General features: G+C 40.7%; 1 protein-coding gene across 2 annotated transcripts in view; it reads left to right on the plus strand.

Annotated features, from left to right (window-relative positions):
* Positions 1-25,419, plus strand: part of EXTL3 (exostosin like glycosyltransferase 3) — a 70,054-nt gene extending 44,635 nt beyond the window's left edge. For both annotated transcript variants that reach the window (XM_060184896.1, XM_060184897.1), the window contains exons 4-7: positions 10,154-10,281; positions 17,351-17,495; positions 18,993-19,121; positions 24,858-25,419. In XM_060184896.1, coding sequence (XP_060040879.1) covers positions 10,154-10,281; positions 17,351-17,495; positions 18,993-19,121; positions 24,858-25,067 — 612 coding nt within the window. In that variant the 3' untranslated portion in view covers positions 25,068-25,419. The remainder of the gene's footprint in view (positions 1-10,153; positions 10,282-17,350; positions 17,496-18,992; positions 19,122-24,857) is intronic.
* The last annotated feature ends 402 nt before the right edge of the window (positions 25,420-25,821 follow it).

The raw sequence follows: 25,821 nt of genomic DNA on the forward strand, positions 1-25,821 counted from the left end.
CATTTCTTGTTCCTGCAGTTCTGATTACAATTTTTTTCAAATTCTTTACTCACTCCTGTTATTATTTCCTTAGCTAATGTTTGGATGTTGAACTCGTTGTTTTGTGCTTCGCCCTCTGGAGGACTTTTAGCTGGACTCTTGTCCTGGTTCGAGTCTCCATTATTTTTTCTTGTTGTTTTAACCATTTTATATAAGTTAACAGTTTTTCAATCCCTGAGTTGGAGTTCAGTGGTGTAAAAGCCTTTTTTTTTTTTTTCCCCTGTAGGCTATGGTAGCCTGAGGGCTTTTAAACTATCAATAGGCTTCTTGGCTTAATCAATGACTCCTGACCAAGAGATAAAACAGGGTGTGGCAGAGATAATCCAGTGGTTATGCAAAGAGACTTTCACAGCCCTTCAGCTATGCCACCGAGGTATAGGTCTTCTCCTGAGTTTCCCGGTTAGATCTCTGTGCCCTGGTGTCCCTCCCTGTTGCTGCTCTAGATTCTGAGGGTAGTAGCAATGGAGACTCAGAGTTGTACTTGGTGAGTCTCTGGGGAGTCCTTTCCTCCCTTCAGCTGTCCCCTTGTTGGTGGAGCAGACTGGAGGTGGTGTCTCCACTGACAAACTGTCGAACTGTTAGCAGTCACTTAATCTCCCCTTAGGCCCCTCTCTCCTCTCTGTCACCAGCCACGCGTGTTTGTACTCACGGGTGATTTACTGGGTTCCTGTGGTCATTCTAGTCCTGTCTTGTTTCGGTCCGGGTGGTCTCCTTTGGTATTCCTAGTTGATCCAGGAGAGGAGAGGAGAGGAGAGGAGAGGAGAGGAGAGGAGAGGAGAGGAGAGGAGAGGAGAGGAGAGGAGAGGAGAGGAGAGGAGAGGAGAGGAGAGGAGAGGAGAGGAGAGGAGAGGAGAGGAGAGGAGAGAAAGCGATCTGCTGCTCGTAGCTCCGCCTCCGGAAGTGGAATCTCCTGCCTGGCTCTTTTTAATGCAATGTTGAGGAATGAACCAAAGGCCTTGCACATGCATGTCACTGAGCAAACTCTCATGCTCAGTTTTAAAAGTTTTTCTTCTCTTTCCTTAGAAAGAGAGGGAAGAGGGGATGGGTGGTGACATACCTGGTTGAGCGCCCATGTTACAGTGCACAAGGACCCTGGTTCAAGTCCCCATTCCCCTCCTGTAGGGGAAATGTTTTGCAAGTGGTGAAGCAGTGTTGCCGATGTCTCTCCATCTCTCCTTCTCTATCACCCCTTCCCTCTCGATTTCTGGCTGTCTCTATCCAATAAATAAAATAAAGGTAATAAAAAAAAATTTTTAAATGAAGAGAAGAAAGAGTAAGAGTCAGAGGAAGGAGAAAGAGGGAAGGACACCAAGGTACTATACATAGCACTACCATTTTGTGCTGGGGTTTGAACCTAGTGCCACACAGGTGATAAGCCAAACACTTCACCTGCTGAGCTATTTCCTAACTTTTCAGTAGTCAATTTGATTCCTATTTACCCTTTTGTCAGAGGAAGCAGAAGTAAGTATGCTATTCTGTCTGGATTCTGAACAGCTGAAAACCACTGCTGAGGAAGGATTCTTTTATCCTCTACTAATTTCCCTTTGGGTCATATGTGTCACTCTGCAGTCTTTAAATTTTCTTTTTTTTTTTTTTAAATTTCTGCTGCCTATCTTTTCTCTTACTGAACTTATTGTCTGAGGCTTTATTGGTAGCATGTGCACTTAACCAGATGTGCTTCCACTTGGCCCTGCAAACGATTCTTTAAGGAATTTCTCACCGTGTTCCATGCACCCTTCTTACTATTTCAAAATGAGAGATCTGAGACTAAGAGAATTTTCTTACTGACAGTTACTCAACTAATACTTAGAACTTGGGTCTCAAGGAGTCTGGCAGTAGCACAGCAGGTTAATTGCGTGTGGTGCAAAGCGCAAGGACCATGTAAGGATCCTGGTTTGAGCCCCCGGCTCCCCACCTGCAGGGGAGTTGCTTCACAAGTGGTGAAGCAGGTCTGCAGGTGTCTTTCTCTCCTGCTTTCTGTTTCCCCCTCCTTTCTCCAGTTCTCTCTGTCCTATCAAACAATGACAAGAATAACAACAATAAAACAAGGGCAACAAAAGGGAATAGATAAATAAATATTAAAAAAAAGAACTTGGGTCTCATGACATTGTTTAGTATATATTTTTCCTTATGTATCTGTATACGATGTCTATATAATATGTAATGTATAGCACATACATAGCATACAGTATATAAATAGATATACAGATTATCATAGAATATTGTACTGTTTTCATGATAGTTGCTAACAATCAGCATTTTCTGTGTACTGGGCACTGTGACATTCTCTTTATATGATCTTTCTATTATTGAAGCTCTAACCTTTTATATCTATAGTTTCACAGGGATCAACTTTTTAAAAAAGCTTTTAAACCAGACTTGACTCACTTGAAAAATCAGAAATGTGCAGTCTTACTCTGTTTTCCTTCCTCCCTCCCTCCCTCCCTCCCTCCCTCCCTTCCTTCCTTCCTTCCTTTGCATTTCATCATTTTTTTTTTTTTTTGCTCTCACCACCTGGTGTTTATTATATGAATGAGGTCCATGAATAAGCAAGAAGTTTTAATGCTCCTTCTTTTAATTGCCTTCTTTCTGCGATCACTACAAGTTCTTATTTCACATGGGCATCACTGTGGGTATATGCAACTATGTGCTTCCTTTTGAGACAGCATCTTGATTCCTAAGCTCTTTATTAATGTTGTCTTTTTGAAGTTAGACAAAAGAGGAAAATGGAGAACTAAAAATTAGTTGCGGCTTACTTTTCTTGCCTGTGTGACATGAGTCTCATGCTCATAATGAAATATTACAGAAGTGTTTTATGCTTGTGCCTATATTTTTAAAGGGGAGGGGCAACTGGACTTGACTGATCAGAATTTGAACTTAAAAGAGATAAAGGTAAACATTAATTTTTTTTGTCTTTATTGAGGATAGAGACAGAAATTGAGAGGTAAAGAGAGAGACACCAGCATCACTGCTTCATCACTCATGAAGCTTCCTGCCTGCAGGTGGGGACTGGATCTTGAACTAGATTGTAACACATTGTAACATACATTCAATCAGGTGCACCATCACCTGTTCCCTAAAGGAAAACATTTTAAGTATGTTAAAAAGCAATGAATGTTGTAGATGGCATTATGTGTTTGTATGTAGTACTTTATATTTTTCACATACATTTTGACTTACTATTTCTTATCTATGCTATGATTTATGTCTTCATTTTCTTTTTCTCCTCCTCCTCCTTCTTTTAAGATTAATTATGAGAGAGCCACAGACTTCAAGACACCCCTCTGCTCTGACATACAGAGAGCTGGGGATCAAATCTGGGGCTTGAGACATGTGAATCCAGTGCAGTCCTGCTGAGATACCTTCCTAGTTCCAGTCTGATTTTTTTTTTTCCTTCCTGTTTTTGATCTACTCTATGACTTGCTTCACTCACTTAATCTCTTCACATCTGTCTTTCTTTTCATCAGTGTCAGAGACCTGTCTGTGGCTGGTCATGGATTTTTCCCATAAAAGATTTCATATTTAGGTAATTATCTTATCTGAATGCAGTTCGTTAGTCTGTAGCACTTGAGCAACTGTCATTAAATCCTTGAAATATTCCATTCTTCTTCTTCTAGCGTTTGCCCTTCTTCCGTAGCCAGTCAACAGCCAGTCACCAGTGTCAGGTTGAAAGCTGTCAGGAGCTGCTTGTTGCTGGCTTTGAAAGTGACTGGGATCCATGTGGATTCAGTCGGCTAGGAAGGATCGTCAGTTTCCCCAATGAATGGGTACTCACGGGATGCACCATGAGAAGGTCGATCCAGTGCATCCCAAATATTCCATTGTTTCTTGTTAATACTAATACTTATTGCCATCCACTAGATGCTAATGGATATTTATTAACTATTGATTGAGAATCAGACTTAATTAAATATTTATGATGTAAATTGATAGTTTGCTATGAATGTGGATCTTTCTAATTTTTCCTGAATTTTTAAACCAAATGCCTTGCTAATACCTAAGAGAAAGAACCTATTATTACTGTTCTTTTGTCATTCATAAGCTTCAGAATTCCTCATGAACCAGGTTGGGTGTTAATTGAGGTTACTGATTGCTTTTTGGTCATGTATATATACTTGCATATGGCAGGATTCTGGCCTTGACGACTACTGTTGCATAGTGGTGAGAAGAAAGGTGCAATGAGGGAAAGACAAGGCTTTGTGATTGATGGTAAACAGAACAGCTTATGAAGCGTCATCAGAGAGCACTGTTTATGAAACAAGAAAAAATGAACATTAGTGAGCATAGCTTCTGTTTTAATTGTAGGTTGATGGATTTTTTTTTTTTTGCAATAGAAAGCTTACATAAATAATAGGAGGTGTTGGTATTTCCAGTGTTGATAATAGTTTTGATGTACAGAGTTCTAAAGTCTTCCATATTCTGAAAATTGGATGGACAGGGCTAAACTAGGTTCTGTTTTCTGACTCAGTCATTCCTTCACTTATCAAACATTTTGTACACGTACTCAGTGCTTAGGTACAGTGCTCAATACATCCTGGTCAGAATCATACCACTGGTTAAATTAATACCTTGAAGGCAAACCTTGTTCACAAGTTAACTGGGCATAAAGAAATAGGGGTTGAGGAGATAGCATAATGGCTATGCAAAAGGCCTTTCATGCCTGAAGCACCAAAGGTCCCAGATTCATCTGCCTGCCAGAACTGAGCAGTACTGTGGGGAAAAAGGAGAAGGAGAAAAAAAGGGAAGAAGAAAAAAGAAATAGTCAGTAGTCAGTGTTGGGGTAGAGAAAAACATTGTTTTAATTTGAAATAAAGCAACAGCAACAAGAATGAAGCTGTCTCCTAAACATGCTTCTGGCTGACTGACTTCATGAATGATTGGCTGTTTCTCAGACTCCTTCAGGCCAGTGCTGATATGTATGACAGCATCAGAAATATTTGTCTTCTTATTCTTCTGATTTGGGTACCTGTACTGATAATGGGTAGTTTACTGAACTTTTGTCTAGGTATTAAGCATTTGAGTGTTTTTTTGTTTTGTTTTGTTTTTTGTTTTCTAGAGTACTGCTCAGCTCTGGTTTATGATGGTGCAGGGGATTGAACCTGGGATTTAGAAGACTCAGACATGAGAGTCTCTCTGTATAACCATTATGGTATCTACCCCTGCATTTGAGTTTTGAAATGAAACTATTAGAAGAAATCTTTTTGCTCCCTGCCCCCACTACCACTTCCTTGTCCCTAATTTTAGTTTGTATTTTGCAGTTTTTAAGGGCAGAAATCTCTTTGGTTTGGGGGAAAGTTGGTTTCCTTTAATAATGAACCATATTTGGTCCTTGGAGTTTGATTTGCTCTGTTGTCTCCTGGTGGCTAACTATATATCAAGGTGTTTCAAAAGAAACATCCATGCTTCTGTGTTTGGGGAGATAATCCTATGCATTGTGGGGTCCAGTAAGAGTTCTGCCCTTTGTCTACTAGAAGCAAGTGACTCACTTCCCCACCCCTGTTATGCCACCCAAAAATGTTCACAGACTCTCTCAAATGTTCCTGGGGGTGGGGGTGGGAAAGGGCAAAATCATTCCTACTTGAGAACCACTGCTTTAAATTCTTAACATGGCTTGACTGACCACAGCTGCTTTTGAGTGAACCACAAATAAGTTACAGTACTTGAGGCTGTGTTTCTGTGAATCCTTAAAAGCTTTTCTCTTTGTGTCCGCTGTTACTTCTGTCTTTAATTCCTGAAAATCTTACTATCATCCAGCTCCAGAGCTGTGCCAGGATGAGCAGAGGTGGGACGTGCACTTTCTTCCTGGAGCCACAGAGCTTGTTCTTAATGGGCTATAATAAATTGATTTAAAAACTGGATGTGAAATCTAGGCCAATACACATTTACTGTTAGACCTGCAGCTTTAAATCTTCCAAAAGTCAAGCAGTCTCTCTTGATTTGATTCACTTTGTGCTTAAGGTATCAGTTGTTATTTCTTTTCTTTTTTTTTTCTCTCCAGGGTTATTGCTGGGCTTGGTGCCTGCACCATGAATCCACCACTCCTGGAGGCCATTTTTCCCCCTTTTTGTTGCAGCCTCGTTGTGGTTATTATTATTGCCATTATTGATGTTGTTTGTTGTTGGATAGGACTGAGAGAAATGGAGAGAGGAGTGGAAGACAGAGAGGGGGAAAGAAAGATAGACACCTGCAGACCTGCTTCACCCCACCTGTGAAGCGACTCCCCTGCAGGTGAGGAGCCGGGGGCTCGAACCGGGATCCTTACGCCTGTCCCTGTGCTTTGTGCCACTGCCCGACCCCCTTTTCTTTTCTTTTCTTTTCTTTTCTTTTTTCTTTTCTTTCTTTTATGACACTGAGATCTCAAATATGAATGATTCCACCACTCCCAGGCTGAGTTTTTTACCTCCTTTTTTATACATCGTGTGTGTGTGTGTGTGTGTGTGTGTGTGTGTCTGTGTGTGTGTGTATCTGTATCTGTATATAGGGAGAAAGAGGGGCAGAAAAAAGAGAGGGAGAGACAACACAACACTGCTGTACCCTCTGTGGAGCTTCCCCTAGATATCATAATGTTCCTGTGAGATGCTGAGATTCAAACCTGGGGCCTCATACCTGGTAAGGAGTATGCCCTACTGAGTGGACTGTTTTCTGGTCCTTGTTCTTGTTTTTAGATGAAAAGTTAGGATAGGATTATTAGGTTGGCTTGAATTTCTGCACAGAGCATGGTGCTGTGTTGATTTAGTAGAGGGGTTACTTACTAATGTTGACACATCTTGGAAGTGGTGGAATTGGAATCTGAACTCAAACTTCCATGATTGATCTTTCCTCTCTTCCTGTGCTTTTCCGGATGTTATGTGCACAGGACTCACCTGGGGGACATTTTAAAAATCAGATTTCAGGGGCCAGAAGATGGTTTACCCAGTAGAATGCATATTTTTCTGTGCTTGAGGACCCTGGTCACCACTTGGGAGCAGTGCAAAGGGCATGGATGGCAGAGCAGTACTGTTGTGTCTCTTTTTCTGTCTTTCTCTCTCTCTCTGACTCTCCTTCTCCCTAGAGGAAAAGATTTTAAAAAGTAAAGAAAAAGTCAGCTCAAATCATGGAATCACACAGCAAAGTTCTGGCAACAAAATGAAGAAACAAATCAAACACAATGTAGACTCAGCCATGGTAGTTCTGAGATAGAGCTACAGTTGAATTAACTTACTTTTTTTCTCTCTTCTTTCTTTCTTTCTTTCTTTCTTTCTTTCTTTCTTTCTTCTCTTTTTTGCCTCCATGGTTATTGCTGGGGCTCAGTGCCTGTACTGTGTATGAATCCACTGCTCCTGGAGGCCATTTTTCCCATTTTGTTGCCCTTGTTGTAGTTGTTATTGTTGTTATAGCTATTGTTGTTGTTGGATAGGACAGAGAGAAGTCGAGAGAGGAGGAGAGACAGAGAGGAGGAGAGAAAGATAGACACCTGTAGACCACTTGTGAAGTGACCCCCCTGCAGGTGGGGAGCTGGGAGTGGTGGTGGGGCTTGAACTGGGATCCTTATGCTGGTCCTTGCACTTCACGCCATGTGCGCTTAACCCGTTGCGCTACTGCCCAACCGAGTATTTCTTTTTAATGTGGCACCACTCACAGATGCCACTACTGAACATCCTTGCCAGGTCAAATTTCCCTTTTTATTTTCATAGTGGAGGAGGGGAAGAAAGGAGAGATAGAGAGACAGACAGTTAAGAGACTCCAGAGAACCCTGGCACTGTTCCTTGTGTGCCCATGAAGTGCGGAGGCTCAGACCTGGGACCTAGCTTGTAGTAAAGTGCCTGCTCTGCTGAGTGATCTGCTCTATTCCTGCAGTTAGGCATTTCTAAGATTCCCAGGGTATAAGGGGCCACTTTGAGTTCTGAAGCTCTGTGCTATGTTACTAAACTACTGATTTTGCTGTAGAGGATCCTCTTGGTCATCTACTCCCTCCCCCTTTCAACTCCCACCCTCACTAAGCATTTGTTTTGGTTTGGTTTAGGGATTTGTTTGTTTTGTTGGAGGAGGCAAGTGAACTGCTGTCATATTCTATCAATTCTAACGTGGCCATTGTTTTGTATGTTAGTATCGGGAATTGGGTTTATTTTAAGATGGTTGGGATTTTACCACTTATGGCCAAAGTTGACATTTGGTTTTTACTGCTTCTGGCCACCATCTGGCTCCCTGGGTACTGAGTCTGGCAGCTCCTATAGTGAGTCCTTGGCCCACTTCCTCCCCCTTGATTTTTTTCTGACCCTGACTCAATGCCTTTATTCTGTCACTGCTGAATCTGAGCTTGGGAGACCTTAGCTACAAGCTCAGAGAGGGGTTTATCCTGCTCAGATCGATGTGCTGCAGGGCAGGGAGGATTTCTGTGTCTATTGCTGGGCTTTGACATCTGTTCTCTGTAGTAGCAAATCTATTACAGATCTTTCTCTGCTCTAACTTGGGCAGGAACTCCTTTGGGGCTGAGACGAAATCTTAAAAATCTCTTTAAAAAAGTAAACATCCTAAGTGATTTTATATTTTCTTTTTGGCATTATTTTTTTCTTGATGGTGCACAAATTAATAAATTATTTTCCGTAAGGCTTTAGTTCATGAGATTTATAAAGTTAATTTAAGTTTAGCAAAGAGAAAGAAAGAAAGAGACCAATTTTGAGTCAGGAGGTTTGAGTTGGAGGCTTAGTTACTTGCCAGTTGTCTATGTATAGAGAGAGATTTGAACTGTATGGTCTCCTAGGTCCTTCTAGTTCTGGATTAAATAGATCCTAAGTGTGCTAGAATGAATTAATGGATGTGTGAGGACTCTGCTTTAAGAACATTGAAGTAGTCATTAACTTTGACAAGGAGGGGAGTGACTGTAGGCATCTGAATTGGATCTGCAGAGGGAGAATCATATTGGTAGAGAAGCTATTTTCAAATAGACTATTTGAAAGTAAAGAAACAATGCCTCTGAGGTCCAGGGAGAACCTTTGAACTCATTTGCAAACATTTGGATTCAGCACATAGTTAATGCTCACCAGGTCAGGGGGTGGGTATCCTCAATACAAGTGAATCATCTGTTGAAAGTAAGAGAATCCCTTCTAGCTTTCTAAGCAGGTGATCCCTCAAGAGGTTCTTTTTGTTTCTGCTCTTGAGAATAAAATTATAGCTCCTCATTAGTTGAATTATTTAGCTATAGATAACCTTGAAAATAAATAAGCTGTCAAACGACTGATTGTGAGCATTCTGGTTTATTTGAATATGGGGGGGTGAACAACAGAGAGCCATGACTTACAGCTATGACAAGTGGTAAACTATGCTTATCTGAGATAATGGTTCAAATACATTTTCTTATTATAATGTAGTTCTGTTTGATGTAGCAATCTCTGTTTTACAAAGAAAATAATGTTTTGCATATATGGATCCTTAGGATGGAGGTTATTTGAGTTGGGATTTTCTGTGAACACAAAAGTTGTTGATTTTATAAAATTAAAAAGAAAGAAAATACTTTTATACCTGTAGTCAGTGTTGCAGGTAGGAATTGCAGCAGTGAAGTAATTAACCTTAATTGGATGAGAGAGAGAGAGAGAGAGAGAGAGAGTGTGTGTGTGTGTGTGTGTGTGTATACACACTTATTTTGGTATCACCTTAAAATTAAAATGAGACTCAAGGGGTTTGAGGATTTTTTTTTTTTTGAGGAAATGTGCTACAAGACTCTATCTCAGAGATACAATTTTACATCTCCCCCAAATATGTGTAAATCCACCTCACTCACCACCAGTATACCATCCTTCTCACTGGAGGGCATTCAACCGTCTCTCTCTGCCCCCACTCCTCCACCCCTAGTTTGGTTTTAAAGATTATGGGCAATCTGGCCATTTCCACAGCTAAGAGTCACAACCCAGTTCTATTCTGCCACCTTGTGTTCTCTTGGGAAACTTACTTTTAATTTCCTTTATCACATACATAAAATGATCCTGAGTTTTATAAGAGTTTTGGCAAATAAAACAGATGTGAAGAAATCCTTATGTTTGCTGAGTCACAGATCAGTGGTAGGCAAAATGGTAGCCCTTTGGGTTTTGTTTTCTGTGCTATAGCATTGATTATTTGTGTATGTTCTGCATTGTTTCAGGTGGTTCGCACTGAGAAGAACAGTTTAAACAACCGATTCTTGCCCTGGAATGAAATTGAGACAGAGGCCATCCTGTCTATCGATGATGACGCTCACCTCCGCCACGATGAGATCATGTTTGGGTTTCGGTAAGGAGCTGATTTCCAGCCTAGACACATTTTTAGTATGCAAATGACAGAGCCACATCACACCTGGGTTAGGCAGCAAAATGCATTTCCCAGCTGACTTCCTTAGAGGTGTAGGAGCTGACTCAGTATAGAGTGCCTGATGTCAGAGTGGTGTCTCCTCATCTCTGGGCTCTGCTTTCCTTTGGAGTGCCTTTGTTTCATCTCAGGATGATGAGAATCTGTGATTGACTCGGGGTGATCTGCCTGCCAGTGTATCACTTTATTCCTTTGGTGTGGAGATATATATATATATAATAAAGTACTGGTACATGTTGCTTCTGCCTGCCTGGGGTTAGACTTCCTCTCAATACACAACCCTCAGGACACTTTCAGGAACTACCCTTGCCTCTATTCTCAGCCCATGCAATTTGGGGTTGAAATGTGATACACTGGCAGGCAGATCACCCCGAGTCAATCACAGATTGACCAGCTCCAACTGGGATCCTTATGCCAGTCCCTGCGCTTTGTGCCACGTGTGCTTAACCCGCTACTCTATTGCTGGCTCCCCAATTATTATATTTTTAATAGCTTAATGTTTGTTTATCGCCACCATAGTTCTTGCTAGTGCTTGGTGCCTGCACTGCTCCTAGTGGACATTTTTTCTCTTTTTCCTGGTAGAGATAGTCTTACAGCACTGCTCCACTGCTTTTTTGAAGTGGGTCTCCCCCACACACACAATAGGTCGAGACTAGGCTCAAACCTGAGTCCTTGAGTGTAGTAACATATGCTCTACTATGTGCACCACCACTGGACCCCAGATTTTATTGCATTTTATAAAAGAATGATTCTCAAAAAGTGGCGGGGGAAAATGAGTTCTTCACCACAGAGAAGTACTGGAGTAGATTTCCTTGGAGAACTTGTTCAAATTACAAATGGATCCAGGATGGAGAGTTCTCTTCCCATTCCCTTTGTTCCTTTCACAGAAGCCTAGCTAGGCTTCCTTTGGCCTAGGGTGAGAAGTGCAGATGCTCAGATGAAAGGAGCAGCAGCTTCATTGCTCTGTTTGTCTTAAACCCCTCTCTAAATAATGAGTCGACATATTTCTGAAGTTAGAACATCTGTTCGTCCTCTCTCCAGCTCAGTTGCTTGCATTTCCTTTGACCTCCTCCTATTATCATATCAAAGCAAGGATCTTTTGTTAGTTGCCACTTGGGTGGGGGGATCCTGCTGAATTGGAGTGTGCCTTTGTATCATGCCAATAGCTAGTTCTCTGCCTTTGTTTATATGAAAGGAAGAAGGCCATGTAATGATTCCAGAAGTGGTCTTTTGTTACCATGCTTGTCAGTACTGACTAGGTAGAAGAGGGGTGTATGTGCAGGGGGAGACACCCCAGGTTTCTGATACTGAGCGTTGCAGTTTAGTGTATGCTAAAGGACTGGGAGCTGTGAGTTTATAGATGTGATATAGACAGGAGACGTGCCAGTCACCTCTAGATGCCAAGCATGATTCATATAAGGGATCCTGCTTTGATGAGTGAATTTTATTGTATGCATTTATAACTCAATAAATTTTATTTTAAGAAAGTTGACAGTTAAGCATAGGAGGTATAGGGTTATGGACTAAGGTAAGGAAAGTTTCTCTTCTGGGTGTCTGAATTCCATAGCTGGATCTGATGGCAATCTTTTTCTGTATGTATCATGCCTCTCCTCAATGATTTTTCTTCCCAATGGGGCTAACATAAAAAAAAACTTTTTTCTTTTTACCGGGTTTGGTGTAAGTGGCTTTATTTTTATTTTGGAGAGGAGGAAAAGGCTTTCATCCATAAATATTACATAGTATTGCAATATTTAAAACAAAATTTGGAAAAGGGGTTCTTGTTTTAGACAAGCAAGAACCCAAATCTCACTATACATTTATATATTTATTTTGATAATTACTTGTTTTTATACTTTTTCTCATATTTTCAAGTTGTTTGGTTCTTCATGAACCCGAGGGAATAAGATGTATAACCAAGCAGGAGGAGAAGATCTCTTTGAACAAGAAAGTCCCCATTATTTTAATTACTATAATGTCTAAATTATTAATTGATCTTTATTCAAAACTTGCCCAAGAAAAATCAGATTTCAACATTGATGGTAACATTACCTTTTGCTTCATTTGGGTAAATTCTTTAAATATTGTTTTGAGGGCCAGGGAAATGACACAGTGGTAGCACACCACACTTGTATGTATTTGTGAGATCCAAAAGCTTCTCAGATCTAGTCTCTCGAACCTCCAGATTCAAGAGTTGACCAGTAAGTACTCTGATCTCTATGACTCTCATGAAAAGAAATCTTTAAAAAATTGTTTTGGGTTCCACAGACTTGTACAAAATGCCACCCTTATTTATAATATTTAGCATTTGTGCTGTTAGCTTTTTTTTTTTAACTTAATTGACTTTACTGTTAGGGAAATGATATGTGCATGCAAGTAGAAGGTTGAATCAATACATTTCTATCAAATGGTAGTATTTAATTGTGAGATGATTATTCATTATTCAAATTCTTCAGCTTGAGTTCATTATTTAAAGATTCTCCTGGGGAGCCAAGATATAGGCCACCTCATAGAATGTGCACTTTACCATGTACAGAGAGCCCCTGACTGTCACATTGGAGTACCATTCAAAGGGACAATTTCTTAAGTGGTGGGGTAGTGTCGTCATATCTCTCCATTTCTGTCCCTATCTCTCACCCGTCATCTGGGCAAGATAAAGACAGAAAGTCCTCTAGGAGCACTGGAATTGCAGGCTCAGAGCCCCAGTGAGACCCTGGTAAGAAAAAAAAAAAATCCCCCCCTTTACTTAGCAATGTTGAATTTATTTTATTTTTTATTGCCACCAGAATTATTATTCGGGCTCAGTGCCTGTATGACAAATTTACTGCTCCTGGTAGTCATGTTTTTTTTTTTCCATCTTTTTGATAGAGATAGACATCAAGTGGTCTGGGAGGTGGTGTGGTGGATAAAGCACTGAACCCCCAAGCATGAGGTCCTGAGTTTAATCCCCGGCAGTACATGTGCCAGAGTGATGTCTGGCTCTTTCTTTCCTCCTATGTTTCTCATTAATCTTAAGTAAAATAATAATAATAACATTTTTTTTTAAAAAAAGGAATTGCAAAGGAAGAGGGAAATAGGAAGAGAGACCTGCAACAATTCTTCATTGCTCATGAAGCCTCCCCAATACAGGGATGGACTAGAGGCTTGAACCCAGGTCTTGCACATCATATTATTTGCACTCTACCAGGTGCAACACTGCCCACCCCCTGAATTTATATTTATCTAGGAGATTTTCTTTAACTTTGAGCTAAGAATTTACGTTTGAGACTTCCTGCCCAACATAGTATGTAGATAATTAAAATAGTTAAAATTTCTTTAGGGAGTGTGGAAAAGTATGATCTGTGATCTAAAGATGTGTACAGAGGCTGCACATATTGAGTGCAGCATATGCTTGAGTACAGTCTTAAGAACTAATTAAGAAGAGGGGGTAGATAGCATAATGGTTACGCAGACTCTTAATGCCTGAGGCTCCAAAATCCCTGGCTCAGTCCCTCATACCACCAGAAGCCAGAGCTGAGCAGTGCTTTGAATTAAAAAAAAAAAAAAAGAAAAAGAAAAACTAATTCAGAACAGCACTCTGGTGCCAGGAATCAAACTCAGGACCTCAGACCTGTGAGGTTTATGCTTTATCCACTGTGCCACTGCCCAGGCCTGTGCAGCACTTTTATATGTAAATTGGTGACATTATTTATAGTTGATTTTTTATCACCTGACTTCCAGATATCCACTTAATCCATAGTAGCTAAGTGTCTTGATATATCTTTCCAGGAATTTGTTTGAATCTTTGTTTACTTTTTAAAATTTTCTATTTCATTATTTTTTGTGTTTATTATTATTATTATTTTATAAAAAGGAAACACTGACAAAACCATAGGTTAAGAGGGGTACAACTCCACACAGTTCCCACCACCAGAACTCCATATCCCATCCCCTCCCTTGATAGCTTTCCTATTCTTTAACCCTCTGGGAGTATGGACCCAAGGTCATTGTGGGATGCAGAGGGTGACGGTCTGGCTTCTGTAATTGCTTCACCCTCTGAACATGGGCCTTGACATACTCTCAGCCTGCCTCTCTCTTTCCCTAGTGGGGCGAGGTTCCAGGGAATGTTTTATTATTTTAAAACTCTGTATTTATAGTAGATGTGGACATAAAAGGAAAGCAAAATAATTTTTTTTAATTTATTATTTTTTTCCAAAATGAATTAGTATGACTATTTCTTTTAAGATAATTTATGTTTTTTGTTTTGTTTTTGTTTTTGTCACTAGGACTTGGCTTCTCTAAAACATTTTTTTTTTCAGATGGAGACTAAAGAAGAGAGGGAGAGATACCACAGTCCCTCAGTGTGTTGTGGGCTGGACTGGGCTCAAACCTGGATGATATGATAAAGCATAAAATTAATTAATTTTTTTGAGACCAGAACATTGCTCACAATGGCTGTGCTGTGCTGGGGATTAAACCTGGATCCTGTCACCTAACCTACTAAGCCTTGAGTTTATCTCTTACCAGTGTTTCCACACTGATTTCCTTTTTTAAAATAGGTAGTCTTGTGATTTGATAAGCCTTAACAAAATTAGTTGTTACCTTTTGATTTAATATAGCAAATGAGACTCTACCTTATTAAGAACTTTCTACTTTGTATTGATTAAATCAGCCAAATAAACAGGGAATTTCTGTGGATGACGGGACAGTGCTGTGGTGTTTCTCCCTCTTTTTCTTTTTTCTTTTTCTTTTTTTTAAGAAAAAATTTATTTATTAATGAGAAAGATAGGAGGAGAGAGAAAGAACCATACATCACTCTGGCACATGTGCTGCTGGGGATCGAACTCAGGACCTCCTGCTTCAGAGTCCAAAGCTTTATCACTGTGCCACCTCCCAGACCACTCCTTTGTCTTTTTCTGTCTCTATCTTGCTTTCTCTTTCTCTAAAGTAAAAAGAGTGAAGAAAAAATTAAACCAGATGATTGAAATACTTTTCCTTTTTTTTTCCTGCTAATACTTCTGGATCAGTAAAAGTAACAGATATTTAAAGAAATCTGTGTTTTTATTCATATAACATTCAGGTATAACAGCACTATTTGCATTGCAATCTTCACATTCTGGAAATGTTAGAAGGTATTCTGAAAGTGTTTTATAGCTCTTTTAGGTTGGTAATTTGGAATCTGAGATATATTAGTATGGACAGAAGTAGGAAGTTGGTTAGGAGGAGGAGGAGGAGGAGGCAGAAAGTCCATCTTGAGGACTGTTATATTGTGATAAGAGTTGTGGTTTCTCCTCTATTGGACTAGATTAGTTGCCTTTGAAATTAATAGTGGTACTTTTCTGAAATGAAACCATATCTGCATGAGGGAGTAAAGTTCTGTATAAATGATAAGGGAGTTTCTCAGACTTTGTAGCTGGGGGCAGATTAAATAGATCCTGAGACTTGGGATGGCTAGAGGGCCCTATGAAGCCCAGGTGCTTTCAGCTTTAGGATGTTACTCTGGGAAACTGACTTTATTTCTCCTACCTTACCTGCAGATTTAATATGATAACAAAAATTTATCCTGGAAACTTGTTGAATTCTCAATTTATTCTTGCAGTTATGAAATCCTTCTCTTGTCTAATGATCCTGTGGCCACTTTGTTTTAGTGTTGAGGTTTCTCTCTTGACTCAAATCAGGAATTAAGATGCTTGCACCTTATTCTTAAGAGTTAGCAGTAGTTAAAATAGTCTTTAAATGCAGAAACTGGTCTTTAAACTTTTCTCCCGTGCCCCCTGGCCCCTGCCCCCTTTTCCTGCTAGGATTATCACTGAGGCTCCATGTCTGTACAATTCTATTCCCCCCTACACATTGTGTGTGAAAAATAGGGAGAAAGAAAGAAAGAGGGTGGATATAATAGCTCTGTTTCACTGCTTGTAAAGTTTCCCCTTTTGCATGGTGTTCCCATGTAGTGATGGTGGGTAGGAATGGGTGGGAACCCATCCCTCATGCATGGCGAAGTGTGTGCTCTACTGTGTGAGCCATCTCCCCAAAGGGTTTTTTTTATTTTTTAATTTTTATTTTCTTACTATTATTTTTTTATGGTGTGCCCTCTCAGTACAAGGAAAGTATGCACACACATACATTATGTACCAATACATCATGCACATTAAAAAAAAAAAAAGACCTTTATGGCATTCAGGTGGTAGTGCACCAGGTTAAGCACACATGGCATGAATGCAAGGACCAGTACAAGGATCCTGATTTGAGCCCCTAGTTCCCCACCTGCGGGGGGTGAGGGAGGGGGTGGGGGGAGGGTTGTCACTTCACAATCAGTGAAGCAGGTCTACAGGTGTCTTATTTTTCTCCTCGGCCTTCCCCTCCTCTCTCAATTTTCCTCTGTCCTAACCAACAACAATGGAAAAAAGATGGCTGCCAGGAGCAGTGGATTCATAGTGCAGGCACCATGCCCCAGTGATAGCTCTAGAGGCAAATAAATAAATAAATCTATCTCTTTGGGACAGAAAGATAGCTTCCCAGATAAAGTATTTACCGATGAATGACCCAGGTTTGAGCCTCAGCTCTATAAGGGAATGCTCTGGTGCTGTGACATCGCCTCCCTTCAGTCATCTTTTTGTCTGTGTATTTCTATCTATATGAATAAAGAGTAGCTTAGTAGCAGTGAAATCTTGTGTAAGAACTTGGCTCTGGGACTTGGAGGGGCAACAAAGTCAAGAGCTTTCAAAGATTGGAAATAACCATTAAGTGATATCATCTTCCTGAGTATTGCTGCACATACCCCACTCTGGAGGCCCCTGACTTAGCTCCTTCTTAACATTATTCCAAATTCTTCCTACAATGTTTAGAAGATGTATGGAATATTTTTTATTCAATTTGACTTTGATTGGCTTTGCTATTTTAGAAAAATGGAATAAAGTCCAAGGAGCCAGATCCTTCAAAGTAATTGCAAGAATCTTAAATGTTTCTGATTCTCTTAGAGCTTTGTACTCAGCTATATACATGTACTTGTGTTTCTGAGGGTGTGGAGAGAAGCTCGGGATCGCATTGTGGGTTTTCCTGGCCGCTACCATGCCTGGGACATCCCTCACCAGTCCTGGCTCTACAACTCCAACTATTCTTGTGAGCTGTCCATGGTGCTGACAGGTGCTGCCTTCTTCCACAAGGTAAGAAGAGGCTTCTGTCATACTTCAGAAATGATAACAACAACAAGTGCTGGAAAGGTTGTGGGGGCAAAGGAACCCTCCTGCACTGCTGGTGGTAAATTGATCCAACCCCTGTAGAGAGCAGCCTGGAGAACTCTTAGAAGGCTGGGGGTTGGACCTTACCCTGTGACCCGGCAATTCCTCTTCTGGGGATACAGCCTAAGGAATCAAACACACCCATCCAAAAAGTCTGTGTATATCTATATTCATAGCAGCACAATTTGTAATGGCCAAAATCTGGAAGCAGCCCAGTTGTTCAACAATAGATGAGTGGCTGAGAAAGTTGTGATATATATATATATATGTATCAGCTATTAAAATGGTGAATTTACCTTCTTCACCTCTTTTTTGGATGGAACCTGAAGGAATCGTTTTCAAGAGAAAGATGAATATGGGGCGATCTCACTCACAGATATAAGAACAGAAAGGGAAACGCAAAGCAGAACTTGGACTGGGTTTGGTGTCCTTTACCAAAGTAAAGGACTCTGGGGTGGGAGTAGGGATGTGTTTCAGGTCTTGGTGCATGATGGTGAAAGAGGATCTAGGTGGGGGTTAGAATGCTTTTCAGAAAACCCAAAAAAATTTGTGCAGGCTGTCAACCATTAATCTGCCCAATTAAAAAAAGAAAAAGAATGGCATGAACTTGCTACGTGTCAAGCCTTTGGTAGTATATGAGTGCCTGAAAGATCTCTTTTACTTTATGAAAATGACCTTAATTGGATGTGTGTTTAACATGCATGCTCCCTGTGCTGTGATGAAAATGGACCCTAGGGAAGAAAATGTGATAAAAGGGAGACTGTTCAGTGACTGCAGGAATAATCCTAGCAAGAAGCACTGAGTGTGAAGGAGATAGCATAATGTAAACAGACTCTCATGTCTGAGGCTGCCAGGTCCCAGGTTCAATCCCCTGCACCACCATAGGCCAGAGTTGAGCAGTGCTCTGGTAAGGTGAAAAAAAAAAGTAGCCAGTGTTGATTCTAGAATTCGTAAGTGAAGCACTAGTGGGTGTCTAATGCCTTTATGACTTATTGAGGTCTCAGGAGATAACCCAGCCTCATTTGGCCTTTCCTGCTACTGTCAGAGACAGAATGCTATTCCCCTAAATCAGTCAGACCAGTTGACAAATCTTCATGCTCTTGGAAAATCACTGAGGGACCAAAGAGATTAAGTAAAATTGTGATTCTCAAAGAGGATGACAATAGGACTTTGAATGGGAAAATTTTTAATTGTAGATCAGTTTTACAGGTTTTTATTTTTATTTATTTATTTATTTATTTATTTATTTATTTATCATACCTGGCCCTGACACCTGCAATACCAGCAATGCTTCTCAAGGGCTTACATACTTCAGACTCACCTCTTTCCCTCAGCAGCACCTAAATCTGAGACTATTTCTGCTGGAAGTCAGAGAACTTTGGCCTCTAACAGAGTGTATGACTCTTTCTTCCCCCTTGACAGTATTATGCCTACCTGTATTCTTACGTGATGCCCCAGGCCATCCGAGACATGGTGGATGAGTACATCAACTGTGAGGACATTGCCATGAACTTCCTTGTCTCCCACATCACTCGGAAACCCCCTATCAAGGTGAGAGCCCACTACTTATAAGACTGGGGGACCCTGCATACTTAATTCATATTTTTAAAATGTAGTATCACAGAATAAACTCAGTCTTTAAAAAATTTTTTTTATATTTATTTATTTTCTCTTTTGTTGCTCTTACTGTTTTTCATTGTTGTTATAGTTATTGTTGTCATTAATGTCGTTATTGTTGAATAGGACAGAGAAAAATGGGAGAAGAGGGGAAGACAGAGAAGGAGAGAGAAAGACAGACACCTACAGACCTGCTTCACCGCTTGTGAAGTGACTCCTCTGCAGGTGTGGAGCCGGGGGCTCGAACCGGGATCCTTTGGTCCTTGCGCTTTGTGTCACGTGCACTTAACCCGCTGTACTACCGCCTGACTCCCCTGAACTCAGTCTTGTGCATGTGTAATACCACCAAGCAGCCTCCCTAGTCCAATCTTCTATTCTTAATATTTTTTTCTCCAAAGCAAGAGGGAAAGAGAGAGACAGCACAACCCCCCATCCCCACCCCCAAGAGGTTGTCTGTGGTGTCAGGTCTCAAACCCAGAACCTCATGCATGGAAAGCATATGCTTTACCGGATAATCTATCTCTTCTTGGCTTTTTAATTCTTTTCTTCTTGTTCTTGTTCTTGTTCTTGTTGTTGTTGTTCTTCTTCTTCCTTCTCCTTCTCCTTCTCCTTCTCCTCCTCTTCCTCCTCCTCCTCCTCCTCCTCCTTTTTTCTTTTCATTATCACAGTACATCTTTGTACCTCAGCATCCTCATCTTTATAAAAGGGACAGTGATACCACATTAGATTGAGAGGCATAATGAGTTAGTACAGGTCTTCAGAACTGAGGTGTAAATAGGACTTGGATGGGAAAAACATTGTGCTTTTAATTTTAACTAGTGTCTTAACTGGAATATAGCATTTTCATTAGTTTTCAAACAGGCTATAATCATAGCACTTTACATTTTTACAACATGTTACAAGTATTATTTATATTCTTTATTGCTTTAAATTATGCTAGTCATGAACTTTCCTGTTGATGTTATAACTTAATGCTTTAATAAAATAACAGGTTGGGGCATTTCAATACAACTTGTTTCCTTTGCAGTTTCATATATCTTAATGTTGTTACATTTAAAGGCATTTTAAAGCATCCACAGGCTTTTTTAGGTTGCTAAATCTAAGGAAGAGGGTGTCCCTCGCAGGAAGCAAAAAACAAAAACACGGAATTTTTTTGTAACCTGTAAAGCTCTAAGAATGCACCTGGCACATAAGTTAAACACTGCTGATGACATTGTACTTAAAAGTACCATTAGAATTCTAGGCCCAAATGGTGGTTCACCTAGTTGAGCACACATTACCATTTGCAAAGACCTAGGTTCAAGGCCCCAACCCCCACCTATAGGTGGGGATACTTCACGAATGGTAAAGCAGGTCTGCAGGTATCTCTCTCTCTTAATTTTCCTCTCCTTTCTCAATTTATCTCTGTCTCTATCAATTAAATAGGAAAAAAAAAGGGAATAAAATGGCTACTGGGAGTGGTAGTGTAGGCACCAAGCCCTAGTGCTAATCCTGTCAGCAAAAAAACCAAAAAACAACTAGACATTTGAGTTCTAGTTTTAACTTTGGGTTGTTGAGAAGATTTGACCAGAATATGCCAAATTCATGCTTGCAGTATGAAATTTCAGTGCATAGAGAGACCATCAGTATTTACATTGTAGATTCACATCTGATATCCTTGGAAAAGTTAACAAGGGAACGGTGGTGCACCCAGTAGAGGCATGAACCCAGCCGCACATCCCCATCCTTTCCTGTAGGGCGAAAGTTTCATGAGTGGTGGGAGTAGTGCTGCGGTTCTCACGCTCTACCCTCTCAATTTCTCTCTATCCAATAAATAAATAAAGTATTTTTAAAAAGAAAGGTTGACAAACTTGATATGGTCTTATTTTCATCATTATTATTCAAAAAAGTTATTGTTTAATCTGTTTTCATTTTTGCTGACAGGGTTATTGCTGGGGGGGGGTCAGTGTTTACATCACTCCACAGTGACCTGATTTTTTTTTTTTTTTTGCTAGAGGGTGATAGAGATATGGGGGGTGGGGAGAGAGAGAAAAGGAGAAACACCTGCAGCATTGCTTCACTACATGTAAAGCTCTCCCCTCATGGGTGGGGACCAAGGTCTTGAACCCCTGTCCTCACGTTTAGTTATGTGTGTGTTCTGCCTTGTATACTACTACTCAGTTCCAACATCACATCGCTTCATCTGTGCATCAGCCTGCATCTCCAAAAGATAGACTCTAAAAAAATTGTAATAACTGATTGTAATAATTGCAATTGTAATAATTACAGTTGTAATAATTGTAATTGTAATAACAGGAGATCCCTGTCCACCAATGTGGTGAGCAGAACGGAAACCCAGGTGTCTGTTCCATGTAGTGATTGCACCACTCTTGACCTAATCAGGCCTTTCCCCAAGGCTGACGCAGGTGAAACTGTGAGCACCCTATGGTTTCTTCTCTTCCTGAGCAGCCTCTGATAAAGCTTCACATAAGAGTAATAAGTAGCAAAAATATATCTATGCAGTGGTGTGCTTTTTTCAATCTGTGAATGATAAAAGTCAGATTTATTTATATAACGTATGTAAAGTATTCATGGATTTAATTAAGAATAGTATATTTGGAGCTAGGGAGGTGGTCAGTGGTAGTACACTAGACTTGTTTGCCTGAGGCCCCAACAGATCCTAGGTTTGATCCCTGGTACCACCAGTAACCAGAACTGAATGGAGCTCTGGCTAAAAATAAGAAACAAAAACATATGTTTTCTAGGCACAGAGTAAGCTATGATAATTAAAAAGTGAAAAGCATCCTTCATGGTGTATTTTAAGGTAGGAAGGTGAAAGTTTTACCAAAAAACAAATGATTGGTGCAATTTTCTCTTCTTATCCTTTCTTATGTAGCCTGGGACTAGACTGTAGCAAAGATGTACACTTCTATTTATACCTCCTTAGTAGATCAGTAGATATTACCCATGAAAATTTAAAGGATCTGAGTGATTAGAGCCTAATAATATCATCAGTCACTTGACGCACTCCAGACACGAATTATTCATCTTCATTAAAGCATATTTGTCTACTATGTTATTAGGACAGTGTTTCATTAGCTAAACCATCTCTTCAGTATAAAGAGTGAGATGGAAATAATTTGCACTTGGTATACATGATTCTTGCCAACTGAGAACTTGAAAAAATTATACTTTTTTTGATTTTATGTAAGTGTGGAAAGAGTTCAAGATGGAGGTGACTTTTTGAAATCAAAGGCTCAATAAGTTAAGAATGCTTGAGTTAATTCCTTCAAGTTCTCTGTCCCCTTAATTATAGTGAAGGATCAGTTGGCTTTTAACTGTTTACCTAGCTTTAATAGTGCTAGTTAGATGTACTACTATTGTTGTTGAGAAAAAACCAGTTCTTTTTTACTTTAAATACTTAAGACTTTTACTGTTAAACTTTTGTTTCCACTGTTATAATTCAGAGGGTGTGACTGCTTTATATGATTAGCAGTGGTTTTTTTTTTTGCCCTTGTTTTATTGTTGTAGTTATTGTTATTGTTCTTGATGTCGTTGTTGTTGGATAGGACAGAGAGAAATGGAGAGAGGAGGGGAAGACAGAGATGGGAAGAGAAAGATAGACAGCTGCAGACCTGCTTCAATGCTTGTGAAGCGACTCCCCTGCGCGTGAGGAACCAGGGCTTGAACCATGATCCTTCCTCCAGTCCTTGGGCTTTGTGCCACGTGTGCTTAACCCGCTGCACTACCGCCTGTTCTGGTTCTTCTCCACCAAGATTATTGCTGGGGCTTGGTGCCTACACTGTAAGTCTACTGTTCCCAGTGCCCATTTTCCCATTTTTTTCCTTTTTATTTTTATTTCATAGGACAGAGGGAAATTGAGAGGGAAGGAAAGATAGAGAAGGGTAGAGGAGGACAGACACCTGCAGACCTGCTTCACCACTCATGAAGTGTTCCTCTTGTAGGTGGGGAGCAGGGGTTCAAACCTGGGTCTTTGTGCATGGTGATATATGCGTTTAACTGGGTGTGCCACTGCCTCATGTTCTTTTCCATAATGTTCACATCTCAATAATATTGAGTAAGAATAGAGAGGTTTTTGTTTGTTTGTTTGTTTGTTTTTGCCTCCAGGGTTATTGCTGGGGCTTGGTGCCTGCACCATGAATCCACTGCTCCTCCTGTAGGCTATTTATTTTCCCATTTGTTGCCCTGGTTGTTTTATTGTTGTGGTGGTTATTGTGATTGTTGTTATTGATGTCATTGTTGTTGGATACGACAGAGAGAAATGGAGAGAGGGGAAGACAGAGGGGGAGAGAAAGACAGATACCTGCAGACCTGCTTCACCGCTTGTGAAGAAACAACACCCTGCAAGTGGGGAGCCGGGGGCTTGAACTGGGATCCTTGCGCCGGTTCTTGTGCTTTGCACCATGTGCACTTAACCCGCTGTGCTACCGCCCGACCCCTGAGAGTTAACTTTGTATTATTGCTTTGTCTTGTAAGGAGGAGACAGATCTAGAATACAAATAAACTTTATTCTTCAGCTGTTTCAGATCTCACTTGCTGTATTTGGGCCTGCATGTCCTAAATCCCATTAGGCTTATAAAAAAGTAGAATTGCCAGAGGAACAGGAAAATGGCATAGCAGTAGTGCAGAGGACTTGCATGAAGAAAGAATTCCCAGGTTCAATTGCCAGCACCACCAACCAACATCTGAGTGGTGCTCTGATTTAAAAAAACGTTTTCCAAGAGGAAAAGGAACTAGAATCAGGGTGGCAAGCACTGAAGAGTCACGGTGGTTCCCTGTATGAAACTGCTGTCATCTTAGTCATGTAGAGACTTGGGGCTTTCATGTAAAAGAAGAGATAAACCCTTGGGCTTGTTAGAGGCTGAATATTAGAACTAAGATTTTGTATCCATTATTCCAAGAAGATGACAGGCAACTATTTATTTTAATCTAAAGTCTGACAGGCAGGGGAAAATTTGTATGGATTGAGAGTTTTAAATCATCTGAGCCTCCACAGGTTTGGTGACTCAAGCTACAGGAAAGTTAGTCATAGCCATTGAGATCTTTAAGCAAGCTTTGTGGTAGATAAAGACCAAAAACTGTAACAAGGAGACATTCCTCATCAGGTGTTCCTCATCCGATACCCACAGATAAAGTATCAGTGAAGATGAACATGATCCAAAATTACTAGTCATGTGAGGAAACAGTTGACTTTGAGCAAAAGTTACCAGGCTTGATAAACAATTCTAGGTAATAAAAACCATTGACGGACAATAAAATAATCAGGTTTAAAATGGATGGAGGCGAGAACTACTAAGAAAAAAGGCAGATTTAAATGGCCTAAAGAAAACCATTAGAAATGAGAATTGCAGTTATTAAAAGGAAAATCTCCATGGTGGTATGTAGAGATGAGACAAATCTAAAGAGAAAATATACGTTTAAAAAAAAAAGGTTTCTGAGGGCACAGAGGTACTGAACTGCTCACAACCACTGGTGTCTCCACCACAGATTTGTTATGAGTGTGTGTGTATGAATATATACACAGATATGCAGACATATACATGTGTATATGTGTGTGCATACACACACACAAAACTAGGTATATCAATAATCTGAGACTTGGCAGGGAGCAGGCTTTGCCTCAGCATCGTGCCACAGTTCTCACTCTGTTCTCTGTCTTCCCATGCACAGGTGACCTCGCGGTGGACCTTCCGTTGTCCCGGCTGTCCACAGGCCCTCTCACATGACGACTCCCACTTCCACGAGAGGCACAAATGCATCAACTTCTTTGTCAAGGTGTATGGCTACATGCCCCTGCTGTATACCCAGTTCAGGGTGGACTCGGTGCTCTTCAAGACCCGCCTGCCCCATGACAAGACCAAATGCTTCAAGTTCATCTAGGGGGCCTGACAGGTTAGAGGAAAGGAGGAGCACAGCAAGGGAAGTGGCACCTAGGGTTCTAGGAGTGGAAGGACCTCCGGGACATCCACTGAATGAGGGCGCCCAGATCTTCTGCTGGGACAGGCAGCAGCAAGAGTGGGGGAAGGAAGCAGCTGCCTTTGTTGTGAAGTCGGCCACACTGGGCCTGGGGCCCCAGTCCAAGTGAGGACACTGGGCCCCTCTGCTGGGCACTGACTGATAGCTTACACTGAGGGATATGGGGGCTCCAGGGAGACCTCATGCAGTTACTAAGCCTGGGACAACTGGTTTGTGGTTTTTAAATCTAGTAACAACTATTATTATTATTATTATTATTTAAAAAAGGAAAAGTTTCAGATTTGCCATTCAAGGCTTATTTATGTATCTGTATGTGTATATATACACATATGTATGCCTGCATATATGCGTGTATATATCCACACGCTCACACACACACTCACACACATACACATCTATCTGTCTATACATGAAAGGATATGTATTGAAGGGGAGTTGGAATTTCTGCTTGTTCCATCGAGTGAGACTCTTTATGTCCTATCTCTTGGTGGGAGCTGGTCGTGACATAGTAGGATCTGCATCATCCTAAACGATGATCTCCATCCTCCCCAGGACCTCTGTGAAGAAGCAGAGAAAGGCCTAATTGACTCCCTTCTAGGTCTTTGTACTACAGTCCACCCCCCCTTGCTGATGCCAACTAGCTGTCTGTCATTCACCC

The sequence above is a fragment of the Erinaceus europaeus genome, chromosome 2, assembly GCF_950295315.1.
Source record: "Erinaceus europaeus chromosome 2, mEriEur2.1, whole genome shotgun sequence".
NCBI classification, from domain to species: Eukaryota; Metazoa; Chordata; class Mammalia; order Eulipotyphla; family Erinaceidae; genus Erinaceus; species Erinaceus europaeus.